The following is a 13,974-nucleotide window of genomic DNA, read 5'->3' as shown; positions in this document are numbered from 1 at the left end:
ACCAACGCCTCACGATAATCGTGGGTGTTGACACGTCTACGAACATCATTATAGCTTAAGCTTTTAATGCCAAGTTCTGTTGATTAATTACGACAGTCTTATAAGCGTATGAACGTCACAAGTCAACAAAAACACTATCACAGCTTTAGTCAATGCTTCAGGGTCGACTCATGCGTCCCCCTCATGCTTGTTCCTTATTTGCTAACTGTTAGACTACGCAGTTTAATTATTTATCTTCCTTTAATGCTCATTTAAACAGGGCACGTTGTAGCACACCAACGGCTGCACTTGAGAGCTCGGTAAACACTCTCTCCTCACACGAAACAGTGCCAACGAAATCGATACCGCCTTTCAATTAAGGACACAACTACGTTAAGACATTGTTGCCTTGTCTCCCTCGAATGCCCCCGCGTTGTACCCGAAGTAACTCCCGACAAAGTAACATTCAAGGCCCGCCACAATCGAGATTGCCTCGCAGAACACCTACAACCACTGACGAAGAAATAAATCACCAGGCAGCATTACGTCACGCATTAGGCCTTGGCAACTCTCCGTAACGCCGTTCCCCTTTCGGTTTTTATTCCCTTCGCGCTATCGGCCCGTCACGTGACCTCTTAGAGGCAGCGTATTGGCTGAGAACGTTCGTTCGCCTGAGTTGTAGCGTGGCTTCGCCAGCACTGCGCGTGCGCTATGACGTAACCGTTACTTGTTGGACCGACGCCCTCCCTCTCTCTGTTACTATACTGATATACCAATTACCTCCGCCATTTTCGAAATAGACCGCGCTGCCATTGGGCGTTGCGCCATCTGCTAAGCGCGAGGAATTCGCGGTTCGTTTGTGTGTGTGTGTGTGTTTTTAGCGTGGAGGTGGTTGCTTTCGGCGCCATGTCGTCGTGTGTGCTTGAAACAATCGCGTGTGTGTGAGGGTGCTGCGGCGTCAGCTGGCTGCCTGCCTGCCGGCTAATCCGTCTTGATCCCTTCTCGACGACGTGACTCCATTAAGGCGGCAGCCTCGGACACCTTGATACATATAATCCGAACGCGTGAGGCCAGACGCCATGTTTTTCTTTGCAGCCGTCTGCTTTCTTTTCGCTAGCGTCGTCTGCTGTGCGTAGTACGCAGGCGCAGTGTGCGTTTTTCTTTGCGGCCGTCTGCTTTCTTTCTGGCGCGACGTCCGCTGCGCGCGGTACACACTACGCGTGCGCGCAGCGTGCGCACCGAACTTCGATAAAAGATCGGTACAACTTTCCTGAACTGTCCTTGAAAGTTGGGGGCACACGCATGCGCAACACGCAAGTTCGTTGCGACACGTAATGTGTATAAACCCGGTCTTTTTTTTTTCTTTTAGGGTTTTTGATGGCCTTGCATATTTGTTTGTTTGATGACTCGGTTTCGCTGGTATCTCGTTCCCATGGAGGCAATCGTGAAACTTCTTTCTTTCTTTCTTTCTTTCTTTCTTTCTTTCTTTCTTTCTTTCTTTCTTTCTTTCTTTCTTTCTTTCTTTCTTTCTTTCTTTCTTTCTTTCTTTCCGCACCCGTTCGTCCCTAGTTGTCGTAGTCGTAGTGCGTAACCAGTCGTAACGCTAGTGCCAGATCTTGACCTCCAAGGTGGTGCCGGTGGGAGATTTTTCCTGTGCGTTGTTGAACAATAAAAAATTCGCAGCGTGCGCGTTAACTAAAAGCCGCATTCTTCTGTCTCTCATTCCCCATTAGCAGCCATTGGCATGTTCCAGTAGGAAACGTTAGTAGAAGTAGAAGTGTAAGTGTTAGCTAAAAGCCGACTTCTTCTGTCTCTCATTCCCATTAGCAGCCATTGTTTACCTCCAAGGTAGTGCCTGGTGAGATTTCTCCTATGCGTGATTAAACAATAAAAATTTTGTTCAAAACGCCGTTGATTGATGAAATAAACCAACGAAAGACGCCAGATGTTTTGTAAAAGCAAAACGAAAGAAAGCCAGATGTTTCTAAAGCAAAACGAAAAGACGCCAGCTGCTTAACGAAAGACGCCAGATGTTTTCTAAAGCAATGGTTTTCAAAACAATGAAAATTCACAGCGTACATGTAAAATTAAAGTGAGCTGCAAGTCGTCATAACTCATCGAACCTTTAGTATAAACGCGCCCGATCTCACGTCGGTGATGATGTACTGGGCAGAATTCACGGAAGATTCACGGTTTACCGATGAACCTCCGCAGCTTCGCCCACTCATCATCATTCACTCCGTGGATATGCTGTGATTTTTTTCTTTCTTTCTTTCTTTCTTTCTTTCTTTCTTTCTTTCTTTCTTTCTTTCTTTCTTTCTTTCTTTCTTTCTTTCTTTCTTTCTTTCTTTCTTTCTTTCTTTCTTTCTTTCTTTCTTTCTTTCTTCACGGGGCGCAGGGAAGTTTAGGAACACACGCCCAAAACTGCATCGCACTATACAGCTCACAAACATCTCATCAGGTTACCGATCAATAATTTATGCCGGCGCAAGGGTCAGTCATGCGAGATGATGGTGTCAAAAGGCTTCGGAGGCGCCATCCCTGCCCCTCTCCGGTCCGCGGCAAGATTTATATATCTATAAATGAATGATATATCACGCGAGAGGTCGGTTGCTATAGCGACTTCTATACTGTACGTATTATAATGCATGCATAAAGCTAAGCCTAACGGGAACGACTGCATCGGCGCGTCGTGTGCTTGCTGTTTTCTGCAGGCTGCAGCAAACAAAAATTTCGCTTCTACGGCATCGTCTGCTCACGACAGGTCTGTTCTTTTTTGTTGTTGTTGTTGCCGTATAGCAGACGAATTTGGTGAATGCGAAAGCATCCTGATTTTGACACCGAAAGCAAAAAAACAAAAACGAACGCCCAAGTTTGCATGAAAGAGGCCGCGTTATCGGGTCATACATATCTGTGTATAAACAGGAGTTTGGCGAACAGAAATTTGGCGGTGTAAAGCTAAACCATGGAGAGCATGTTCGCAATTCAGCAGGTTCCTGATTGGCATACACCATTTGCTCAAAACGAATTTGACGCTACCCTCAAATAGCGCTGAAGCGCACGGGCGCCTTGATGATTTATTGGAACCGAGAGTCAGCTATAAGCTGCCTAGCTTGCACAAGTTTGGGTTAAGCAACAAAGTAAGTGGAAAAATACAGAAAATTTGCAGACCCAGTTCACTGGGAGTGGCCGACAGCGCAGCAGATTACGTGACTTGATGGATGTTGCGTCATGCAGTGCAATGCAAGAAGCATCAATCTCCCGTATAGTCTGCGTTGTAGTCCGCGAGTGTTGCCGCGCGAGGTTTCAGATTACAGTATAGTAAAAGCGAAAAAACTGCGATTGGATTACGAGCCCAGTTGCGCGTATGTGGCAAAAGTGGCGTCACGAGATATGCGGATGACGCTGATGCGGTACTCTTGGCGTATGTAACACTCGCAGGAGCTGCAGTCGCATTAAGCGACTTGCGAGCGCGACTACGGATAGTGCGTAACTATAGTGTTCCAAGACGTTGCAGCCTGCAAGGCTGTCTACAGCTTAACGTGTTCGACGCATATCAGGCGATATACGTTTCGTTGTTGAGCTAATTTTGATATATATATATATATATATATATATATATATATATATATATATATATATATATATATATATATATATATATATATATATTGATTCGTTCGCGAATAAATAAAAAATTATTGTCACGTGATTTATTCACGTACAAACGTAAGCAAACGCTGAAGGACGTCAAGGGGCCAATATCTAGGCACGCACAAAGATATATATATATATATATATATATATATATATATATATATATATATATATATATATATATATATATATATATATATAATATATATATATCACGTGATCCTATTCTCTCTATGTTCACTTATTTTACTCACGATATTCCTGTAACGTCGTAATGGTCTTACTTCCACGGATGATGATGCACATACAAAGTCGACATAGTTTAATCACATATTCCTAGAATAATACACGAAAACAGAATGCGTAATATAACTGTAATAGCATACCGCTGCACAATTAGTCCAATATGCAAATGGCAAACAGATAAAAGAAGTTTTAGTATACACACGTCACAAGTCACAACGATGAAAAAATTACATTGTTTTTACATGAATGAAGAAAAATAGTTTATTTATTTATTTATTTATTTATTTATTTATTTATAAGTACCTTACAGACTCCTGAAGCATTGCGTAAAAGGGGTATATATGCAATAAAATGTTAAAACATGTACAATAACTAGAAAACAAAAGAAAAGGCTAGTGGTTGCGGTGCTCGACTGCTGACTCGAAGGTGGCAGGATGTAATTCCAGGCCTTGGAGGCCTCATTTCGACGGAGATGAAATGCTAGAGGCCCGTGCACAAAGATTTAGCTGCATGTACTTTAAAGAACTCCAGATAGTCAGAATTTCCAGAGTCCTCCACTACGGCGTCCCTCATTACCAAATCGTGGTTTTGGGATTTAAAACCCCAACAATTATTATTAATAGACATATGCAGAAATGGGAACAAGAAAGAAAAATTCACCGACGATTACGATACTGCCTTATGCGAATTCCGAGCGCAGCTTCGTGTTGGGGCAACGCCAACTGTGTTTGAAGTTCTGGCTGTCCGTAGCTGTAGCAATGCAACATTCGTTACATATTGCCACAGAAACTGCCAGCGCTCGAGTGCTGTTCGCTCTTTTCGTCTTCGTTCGCTCTATCGGTTACGCCGACGCCAACGGCGACGCCGCTCAACGCAGGAACGGGGGTGGGTAAGAGCTGCGCTCTACAAAAAAAAAAAAAAGGCACAGTAACATGTGCGGGAATATATACATTAATATTGCACCATATGATATACAGCAAAACAAACCGGAGTTGCCACTCAGCGCTCGCGAGTCGACTCCATTTTTGTCCTTCGTCCGGGTCGAGCTGCATCTTATCCCGAAATGACGAGTCTACGAGTCCTGGAAATGCGCGAATCGAAACAATGGCCTGCGACAGTTCTCTGACTGATAAGCGCAGTACAAAAAAAGCAGCGTTTATCAGCCGATAAGCTCTTTAATTCGGCGCCCTGTGGGTTCCACGCGTCACGAAGAAAGAAACACGCGCGATTACGCTCTATCCTTGATCGCTCAGACCTTGCGATCCAAATAGCTTATCGCCCGTGGGTTTTTTTTTATTAATTGCGGAACACACTAAGGAACCGCCCTGCCGTCGTCTCGCGTTGGCGTCACGCAGGACCCAAGTTAGGTACACATAAGCCGAGCAGGCTGTGCACGTTTGGAACGCCAGCGCTTGCTTGCCCATGAACGCCAGCGTCGCCGAAGAGCTCATTCGTCCGTCCGAGCCAGCGAAGCGACGGCGAAACGCCAGCGTCGGGGTTTACATACACTTCTACGGAAGAGAGAAGCGTAGGCGAAACGCCAGCGCAGGCAGTTAGACGCACCGCGCTCGGCGCAGCAAGCAGTAGAATAACAGTAGAAAGGAAACCATAGAAGAGAAAATAGATAATCGCAAAACAATTGAAATAATCACGCGAAAAGAACAGAAGAGAGCAGATAAACACAATATAAACACAAGCAAATCAGTGATACGCAGTCCGTATATACAGCTTTCACTTCGAGTGGAATTGGCTTATATTTTTCTAATTCGACGCCCTGCGGGTTCCACGCGCGGACAAAAAAGGAACACACCTGCCAGCACGCTCGCAGTCCGTGGCTTATCGCTCCGACCTTGCCATCCAGTTGCTTATCGCACGTGGGGTTATTTCTTTCGACGATTACATCGAGCGCGATCGTCACATCGAATGCAGTTGTCACAAGAGCTGCCGGATGCTTTTCTTTCATTCATACAAATCGTGTCTCGCTATGGGGGCGTACGTAGTGAGGTCATCGCAGCTGTCACTGCGTTGTACAGCCAGAACAATGAAAGCCTGTGTTTTTACTTCGATCCGTTTTTATACGCAGAAGTACATGCTGTTTCACACTTAGGGGAAAACTGGGAGCGCATTGCGATGTGGTTTCCTCCAAGTGTCAAACAGCCTGCACATAAAGTGAAAGCGGCGAATCGTGCAACAATATGGCGGACGTTGATGTCACGTGATTACATCCTATAGCCCTGCACTGAGGCTGGGCAGTGAAACGACTTTGTGCTAGACACCCTCTTCCGGAGCGTTTAATAATATTCATCACTCACTGTTGGAGTTTTAACAATTTGAAGACATATTTAATTAATAATTGTTGGGGTGTTACTTCCCCAAGCCACCATATGATAATGAGGGACGCCGCACTGGAGGACTCCGGAAATTTCCACCACCTGGGGTTCTTTAGCGTGCACCTAAATCTAAGTACACCAAATATTTTCGCTTCCATCGAAATGCGGCCGCCGCGGCCGGGATTCGATCCCGCGACCTTCGGGCCAGTAGTCGAGCGCCATAACCGCGTCGGGGGCCGGAGCTTATAGAGTTCCTTAAAATGTAAGCCTTTGTATTTCGCGCTTAAACTTGGGAGCATTGTGCGGCGCGAGGGCGTTTCATTCATTCATTCATTCATTCATTCATTCATTCATTCATTCATTCATTCATTCATTCATTCATTCATTCATTCAGTCAGTCAGTCAGTCAGTCAGTCAGTCAGTCAGTCAGTCAGTCAGTCAGTCAGTCAGTCAGTCAGTCATTTTGAACAGAAGTTATCTCGGCGTACGCGCGCATACTTTATTAACCAGTTCTATAACTGGTGCATTATGCATACTCTTGTCTGAAGCCCTATGGCGTGTCATATGTGCCTCAGAGATGTGCGGCAAATTATTTGGTTACAACCCCTGCCCGCTGGCTAATGTCCTTTTACGATAGAACAATGTGCGTAAGTACGCGTAGTGTATTGCTGTCTGTTTCTGTTTCAAACTGTAATGAACAGCAAACATCACGCGCTTTCGCGTGTTTGTGCGGTAGTGTTGGCACAGGCGTGCGTACCGGGGGGAGGGGGGGGGGGGGGGCTCTGATTATCTAAAGGGGAGCGCCAATTCTGCTCCCATACCTTTACACAATCGGACCTTTCACGTCATTCTTTAATGCGCAATGTTATGGTGACCGAGGACCCCTGGTATGTTCCAAGAACCGTTTACTTGCCATCTTTACTCCCGGAAAGCCGGGGACCAATGACAGGCCTTTTCGAGATGCACGTCATCGCTTTATTTTCCATTTTGCATCCATTGCGGAGCTCATTTTCTTTAGGACTCCACCAACGAAAGAGGGGGGGGGGGGGGTGCAGCGAAACTTGCCCCCACCCCCACCCCCCAATGGAGAACCCTGAAAACCGACTGGTGGGTTAGTTGGTACTGCATATGTTGCTGCAAAGCGATATGTGGTGCGATGGTGATTTTGACAGCCTCTCCTTCCTCCTTGTATACAGAGGTATATTAAGGCGACAGCCTTAGATGCCTCATCAAACGCGACAGTTTACCGGAGTCCCGCGTCGGCGGCGTCCACACGAGTGACGCAAAAGATTATCATCACGTGATGACGTCACAGATCGCCAAAATTTGTGACGACGTCACATGATGACGTCATCACATTACATCCCAGCTTGGTCAAAGGTGGGACGATCACCGAGGCAGTGCGAAACCAGGGGAGGTGACACCGATCCTGGAGGCTGTGCACAACCACATTAGGTGCCGAAAGCTTTCGGAGGGTGCCGCGGCAGGAACAAGTGAGGAGAAAAAGATGGCTTTCGCCTTAGAGTCGCCTTAGGTGAATGCATCAGGGAGCCTGAAAGTGTTTTTATTCTGTTACCACGTGCAATAAACCCCAGTTGTTAGTAGCGCTGTGTCCTCGTTTTTACTTGCGCTAAAACATACGAGTACCCTGCACGCGCCTATGAGTGTTGGTATGCGTAAACGAACCAGACAATAGATAATCAGCGCGCGAGGCTACTTAGGAGATTGCGGCGATGACGTGCTAAAGGGCAGGGCACGTGAGATCTCGCGGAGTTCGAGACGATAACGGCGTTCCTCGACAAGTGCACATGACTATACCGAAGCGATAAGGCGGTGCGTGCAAGCGTGGCCGTTTCGCATACGAGACGAGGATTGCCTATGCGCGAGGAAAGAGGCACGCAACGCCGCTTCACGGAGCGATGTCCTCGCGAACAACGGCGCCCGCGATGCACTCTGAGTCGTAGGCGTGCGCCCAGGTTCTCCAAAGCATAAACCAGTCAAGAGAACGACGAACAAGGGAGACACACACAACACACACAACGACGACTTTCCAGTCGTTGTGTGTGTCACCTTTCTCCCTTGTTCGTCATCTGTACTGGTTTATGCTTCAGCGTTATCTACCAACCGACCCAGACTTCGACCTTATGTGGTTCTCCAGCAGTGGAAGTGGGAGTAGGGAGGGGGGGGGGGGGGCGTGCGAGTTCGACCGCAGCGCCACCTCACCCCCTTTGCTCGTCCGCAGTCGCCAAGAATTAATGGCGACAACTCCTACATTTCTTTATTTCAATAAAGAAAAAGCAGCAGGTGTAGCAATACTCGTTGTAGTAGTATTAGCAGTACTAAGTACTAGTAGTTTTTTTTTTTGGTAGCAAACTTTATATCATTTGGTATATTGCGATCACTGTCCTCTCCCTCCCTCGTTTGCGGACAGAGGATGCGTACAAACATGCATAGTTGGGAAATCGCGGGGGCGTCTGAAATGGTAAAAAGACACGTGCGTGAGCTGCCCTTCTATAGCCCTGATTGATGAGGAAATGGCTTTCCTGGAACGTGCGCAGTTGTGATCACCTGTGCATGCTAATATTGTTACGGGAAAGAAACTATATACACACGGTGTATTTATTGCTGTGTTTTTTTTTTTTTTTTGGTTAGCTTTGGGGGAGTGCGGTTTTGATGACAATCTCTTTCCTGCCCGTATATATCCTTGGTGTTTTCTTTGTAATAAACATGCAGTTGTTAGACAGTGCCTGCGTCGTCGTTTCTTCTTCTTATCCGTGTTCCGTTTGCGCTGGCCGTCATGAGTATTTTCCAGTTCAACCGATTTGCTGCCCTAATACATACCTGAAGCCAGATGATGAGTGGCGCCGCCTGGTATTCGGGCGTGTCGGCGAACATGAGCCACCAGAACATGTACGCGTGCTCGCGCACCTTGACGTAGCTCCAGGCCTCGCGTATCTCGGCAAGGCATCCCGTCGGCCCCTGCGGCTGACCGCCCAACAGCACTGCGCATGCGCGGAGAAACAACAACGGACGCTACAGAATCACACACGATTTCTTCAGCAGTACATGCGTATAACGATATCGCAGCAATACAATTAACACACAGTGTCGTTGTTTCTGTTCTAGCATACAGTATTTATTTACTTATTTAAAAAGATTTTACAGGCCTCGTCAGAGGCATTCTGTAAGGGGGGCATCACAAAATAAATGATCACACATAATGAATACCTATTATCATAGACGATGAAATGGCTGAAAGCATACACATAACTTCATGAACGCATTAGAATATTACCTAACGATAATTGTAGAGGCAAAAAGAACAAAGGAATAATTTAATGTATTAAACAATACAATTAAAGAGAGATTAACAGATACATTTCGTACACGCAGTGCTGAACAAAGATACTTTGAAATTGTACCCGATAGGATACTTCCGCACAGTATCTTAAGATACTTCGATACATTTGCAAATTTGCTTTTATAGATCTGTATAAAGAAGCAGCAAACAGACCTAAAATTGTTTGCTTGAAAATTTCTTAGCTTTGTTTAATTTTATTGAAATATTAGCTTTATTCCCAAACAACTTATTGGGATGTGTTTGCCTGCTTAACATGACAGCTCTTTATACGCTGCGCTGGCAGTGGTTATTGCATGGCACTTTTGTATTTGATTGGTCGTCCCTGCTCTACTTGCCGGCCAGCTAGCGGGTAACCATCTACTTGCAAGATAATCGATAAGAACCCTTCGCGCGATGACGCGAATCCTGGTTTGCAGCCTTACCTTGTCTGTAAGCGTATTATTGTTTTCACAATACGGGATCACCTGACAGGTAAAGCGTGGACACCTGGGCAAGTTGGTTTTTACTGCTGCCGTACACCTGAAAGGCGTAGAGCAGCAGCAACACTGGTAGCGATATTTTTCGTGACGCATTACGTGATTTTTCATATTCTTATATGCTGACGCAAAGCGTTCGTTATCAACATATTCACTAACGTGCAATCTTTTCACATTTAGTCTCCGAGAGAACTCGTTCCGCCCAGAGACCTCTCACTCGTATTCAGGGCCGCCCCCCTCCTTCCATTTCTTAAGGAGGGGCTGTATGTATACGTGTGTATGTATGTATATAGGTCGCCGCCCACTGAGCCCCCCCCCCCCTCTCCTATGAAGGGAGACCTTAAGCCCTGGTCGTATTGTAATGGCACAAAGCGTCGCAGGATACCACTGCTAAAGATTATAGCGCACGAAAAAGCACGGGCAAAGAAAGATGTGACACACGGTATAATCTTCAGTACGACATACCAAAACGCCCAAAACGCCACGTTACTATGCCCAGGGGCGGATTATCCAGGGTTCAAAGGGTTCAAATGAACCGGGCCCTCCGGTTTTAGGGGGCCCCCCAAGGGACAGAAAAAATGGCCGACTTCGTTGTTTTGTTCGAAAAAGTTTAACCCTCCTGCTGGATTCCCCTGATAGAAACAGATTATCTATTTCAATAATCAATATACATGCTTCTAAACGGTTGTTCGTTGCATGACGTGCACAATATTGAAGTCAGTTCCCAGTTCTGCAGTCTGTGGTAAAAACCTTTTACTCGCCCAAGACCATGCATCGTGTACAGGGAAGGATCTGATCCAGCGGATGGACACATATAGCAGCCTGACGAGGATTTTAGCAGCTAAGGTCCAACACGCAATGCGAAGGCGCATAGAGAGTGGTTCCTGTTTGAAATATCGTTTAATGCGCTGAATGAAAATAACCGGTAAGAAGCTGACGCAGAGGTATGCTATAGTATGCTTTCATTATAGTGTAAACAACGCACCATGAAATATTTGTATGTTAAGGAACTTACTGATTATGCAAGGACTCCGAAGGAGTAATGGTTTGATTCTTCGCTTCTGGCATTGCCGTTCTGTCTTAATTCCTGCTTGGTGGTTATATAGGGAAACTTGAGACTATCACTTGGTAAAGGTTGTGCACAGGAAATATCAACAACATATATCCACTATCTGGCCGCCAGCAGGCCCTCACCGCAATTGCTTGAGCGTTGTGGTGGGGGTCCTCAATCGACCATCACTTTTGAACTTTTACGCAACGCCCTGCGTAGCACATGCAACCGCGGGCGTCTCAGGTGAACATGATGCTTCTCGAGCCGACCGGATGCGCGCAGCTTGTTCGAGATCACATAACACCGCTGCCGCGCTCAACGATCCACAAGGCAGCACGGCTCTTATGACGCATTCTTCGGTTAAAGAAATTTCGTGCGCCTTCACGCTCTGGAGCTCTGTACTCGTCGTTGTCACTGCAGAACAATCGGATATGCTGACCTTAAAGGTAAGAGCTTCAAAATTTACATTCGTGCGAGTATTGGAAACAACTGCAAGCGCATTTCTTATATTTGGGCACTTTAAGATGGCTAACAGGTACAGTGTGCACGTTTCGTGCGAGAGTTGCAGAGCTTCTATTTTCGTTACTTTGCAAAGATTGAGGCACTACCAACATCTTTGCGAGACCCTTGGGAATATTTAAATAATATTCAGTGGATTAGCATTTGAATGCTTTTATTGCGAATATATTATTACGCAATGACTAAGTGGGTGCATTTGCTCTTGTGTTGTCTCCGTCATTATCAATTAATTTTATGAATAAGCAAGTACGAGCTTTTCTTACTAACTTATTCAGAGCGGCCGATTTCGCCAAACTTCGACATTTTGTGCTTTATTTTTGCCACCTTTGGATACTGTCGGTGACCATTCATTGGAATGAGCGAGCATCGCTGTAATATTCACCTGAACCAGAACGCTTGAGAATGCCACCCGCTGCGAAGATATGTGAACCATAATGATATAGAGATCTTATTGTAAAGTCAATTCAGGCTGTATCGTCTTATTCTGTGGACTTCCTTCGTATTGTAGACAGATCCAGATCATGTCGAGAGAGTAATCGTGCACAATCGTACAGTAATCGGTAGACAGAAAGCAGCAGAAACCCAAACTACGCGATAAACTCTCGTCAGTGAGTTATCGCCAGTATCAGATTTCTTCGGCAGCGTTTCATTGTCTTGTTCAACTACCGTAATGTTACTCATAAATTTGTTTTGAGAGTATTCTTCATTGTCCCCCTTAGTAAAAATTATTTCTAGAAAAGCACACTTTGAATAAGTTACTTATAGATCATAAACGTGGCTTGCAGGCTCTGTTACTGTACCATGCCACGGAAAAAGGAGTTCTCTGGCGCTCGAAAGCGCCATTTGGCAACGGAGGAAAAAAAAAAAAAAACCTCAGCGACACTTTAGGAAAAATGCCTAAGCTTTCTAGCTATTTTACCAGTGACAAGAGCTCGGCCAGTAATCCGTCGACCAATGAGACCAGTGAAGGTGACCCGGCAGACCGTGCGCTCAGCGAAACTGTTTGTTTCCAAGCAGGCGCAGTCGAGGCGCTCTCTTCAATGGCTTTAAAGCCAACAGCCTCGACGAGCATGGTCGGGGAACCAAATTCATCGCACACTGCGTGAAGCCCAGTTCTCCAGGGACGAGCAGCCCGACTGAGACAGATCAGCCACTGCCTGATGAGCGTCCTTGCATGTCTATGGAGCCTGCGGACTGGTTTCCTCTGCGCGTAGCCAGTCAACTTTTGGGTGGCACAAACCCAGGATGTATGTGAAAATGCTAGAAACATGCAGGGTGATTACTCTCGCTCGAAGCGGTACTTTCAGCCAACTGACGCGGCACCGAAGGGCCACCACCGCCACTTCAAGCAAGAAATGTTCTATGCTCACCGCACCAGCGGCGAAGTAGTCTTGCGCGAATGGCTGCTGTACAGCCCTTCCAAATGATCTGTATATTGCTTTCCCTGTACTCTGATGTCAGCAAGAAAGGACCAATTTTCGGAACCAGATGGGCTCAGTTCATGGAACAAGGCATATGCAAAGTTACAGACACACGAGGAAAATGAGTGTCATAGACAATGCGTGCTTGGCCTGTGCAAGCGACGTTCTCTCAGAACGTCGGTCATTCGATCCTTTGAAGAGCGGTGATGCGGTGATGTCGATGTCAGAGGGATGTTAGCACATTAATGGCAGTCACGTGTGTGTACACTGACATTGTATAAATGTGCCTTCTTCACAGAAATAAAGATCAGTTGTAAGTCAGCGCCTGTCGTCGTCTGTCTCCCTTTTGTGTTCGTCCAAAGATTCGCGCTGTTTTCCCTCCTTTGAAGAGCACTGCTCGGAACGGGCAACTTACTGGAGAAATGTTCTTCACCGCGTAGTTGCAGTGGTAATGTTCATTGCAGAACAAGGGCTCAGAGCCTTGTTCCTTGCAGAACAAGTTCCTTGGATGTCTTGAACTAATCGCCAAGTTTGATCCTTTCGTTTATAAAGAACTTTGGGAACCTTGGACGTGGAAAAACATCTTACCTCTCCTCAACCATTGTGGAATGGGTTGTAGAAGCCCTCGGAGCTGAAGTCCGAAAAAAAAATCACTTGCGCGGTTGAGAGTGCCAAGTACTTCTCTCTTTCAGTTGATTCTACACCTGATTCGAGTCACAGGGATCAACTTACAGTGGTCGTTCGCTACGTTGCTAACGATGAGCCTGAAGAACATTTTCTCGGATTTTTGCCCATAACCAGTCACAAAGGGGAAGGTCTCGCGAAGACAGCGCTCGACCTCTTAGAAAATGTTGAAGTTAACTTCCAAGACCGTCGTGGCCAGTCATACGACAACGCGAGCAATATGGCTGGAAAATACTCTGGCATGCAGGCT

The 13,974-nt window shown here is 46.1% G+C and overlaps 1 protein-coding gene across 1 annotated transcript in view; it reads right to left on the bottom strand.

Annotated features, from left to right (window-relative positions):
* LOC119400267 (retinoid-inducible serine carboxypeptidase) overlaps nt 1-13,974 on the bottom strand; it is a 49,959-nt gene that overhangs the window by 14,625 nt on the left and 21,360 nt on the right. The window contains exon 2 of the mRNA XM_037667284.2: nt 9,054-9,214. Within this exon, the coding sequence (XP_037523212.1) occupies nt 9,054-9,214 (161 nt within the window). The remainder of the gene's footprint in view (nt 1-9,053; nt 9,215-13,974) is intronic.

Source organism: Rhipicephalus sanguineus, chromosome 7 (genome assembly GCF_013339695.2).
Source record: "Rhipicephalus sanguineus isolate Rsan-2018 chromosome 7, BIME_Rsan_1.4, whole genome shotgun sequence".
Lineage (NCBI taxonomy): Eukaryota > Metazoa > Arthropoda > Arachnida > Ixodida > Ixodidae > Rhipicephalus > Rhipicephalus sanguineus.
The sequence above is the reverse complement of the archived record's forward strand: the minus strand, read 5'-3'. Positions and strand labels throughout refer to the sequence as shown.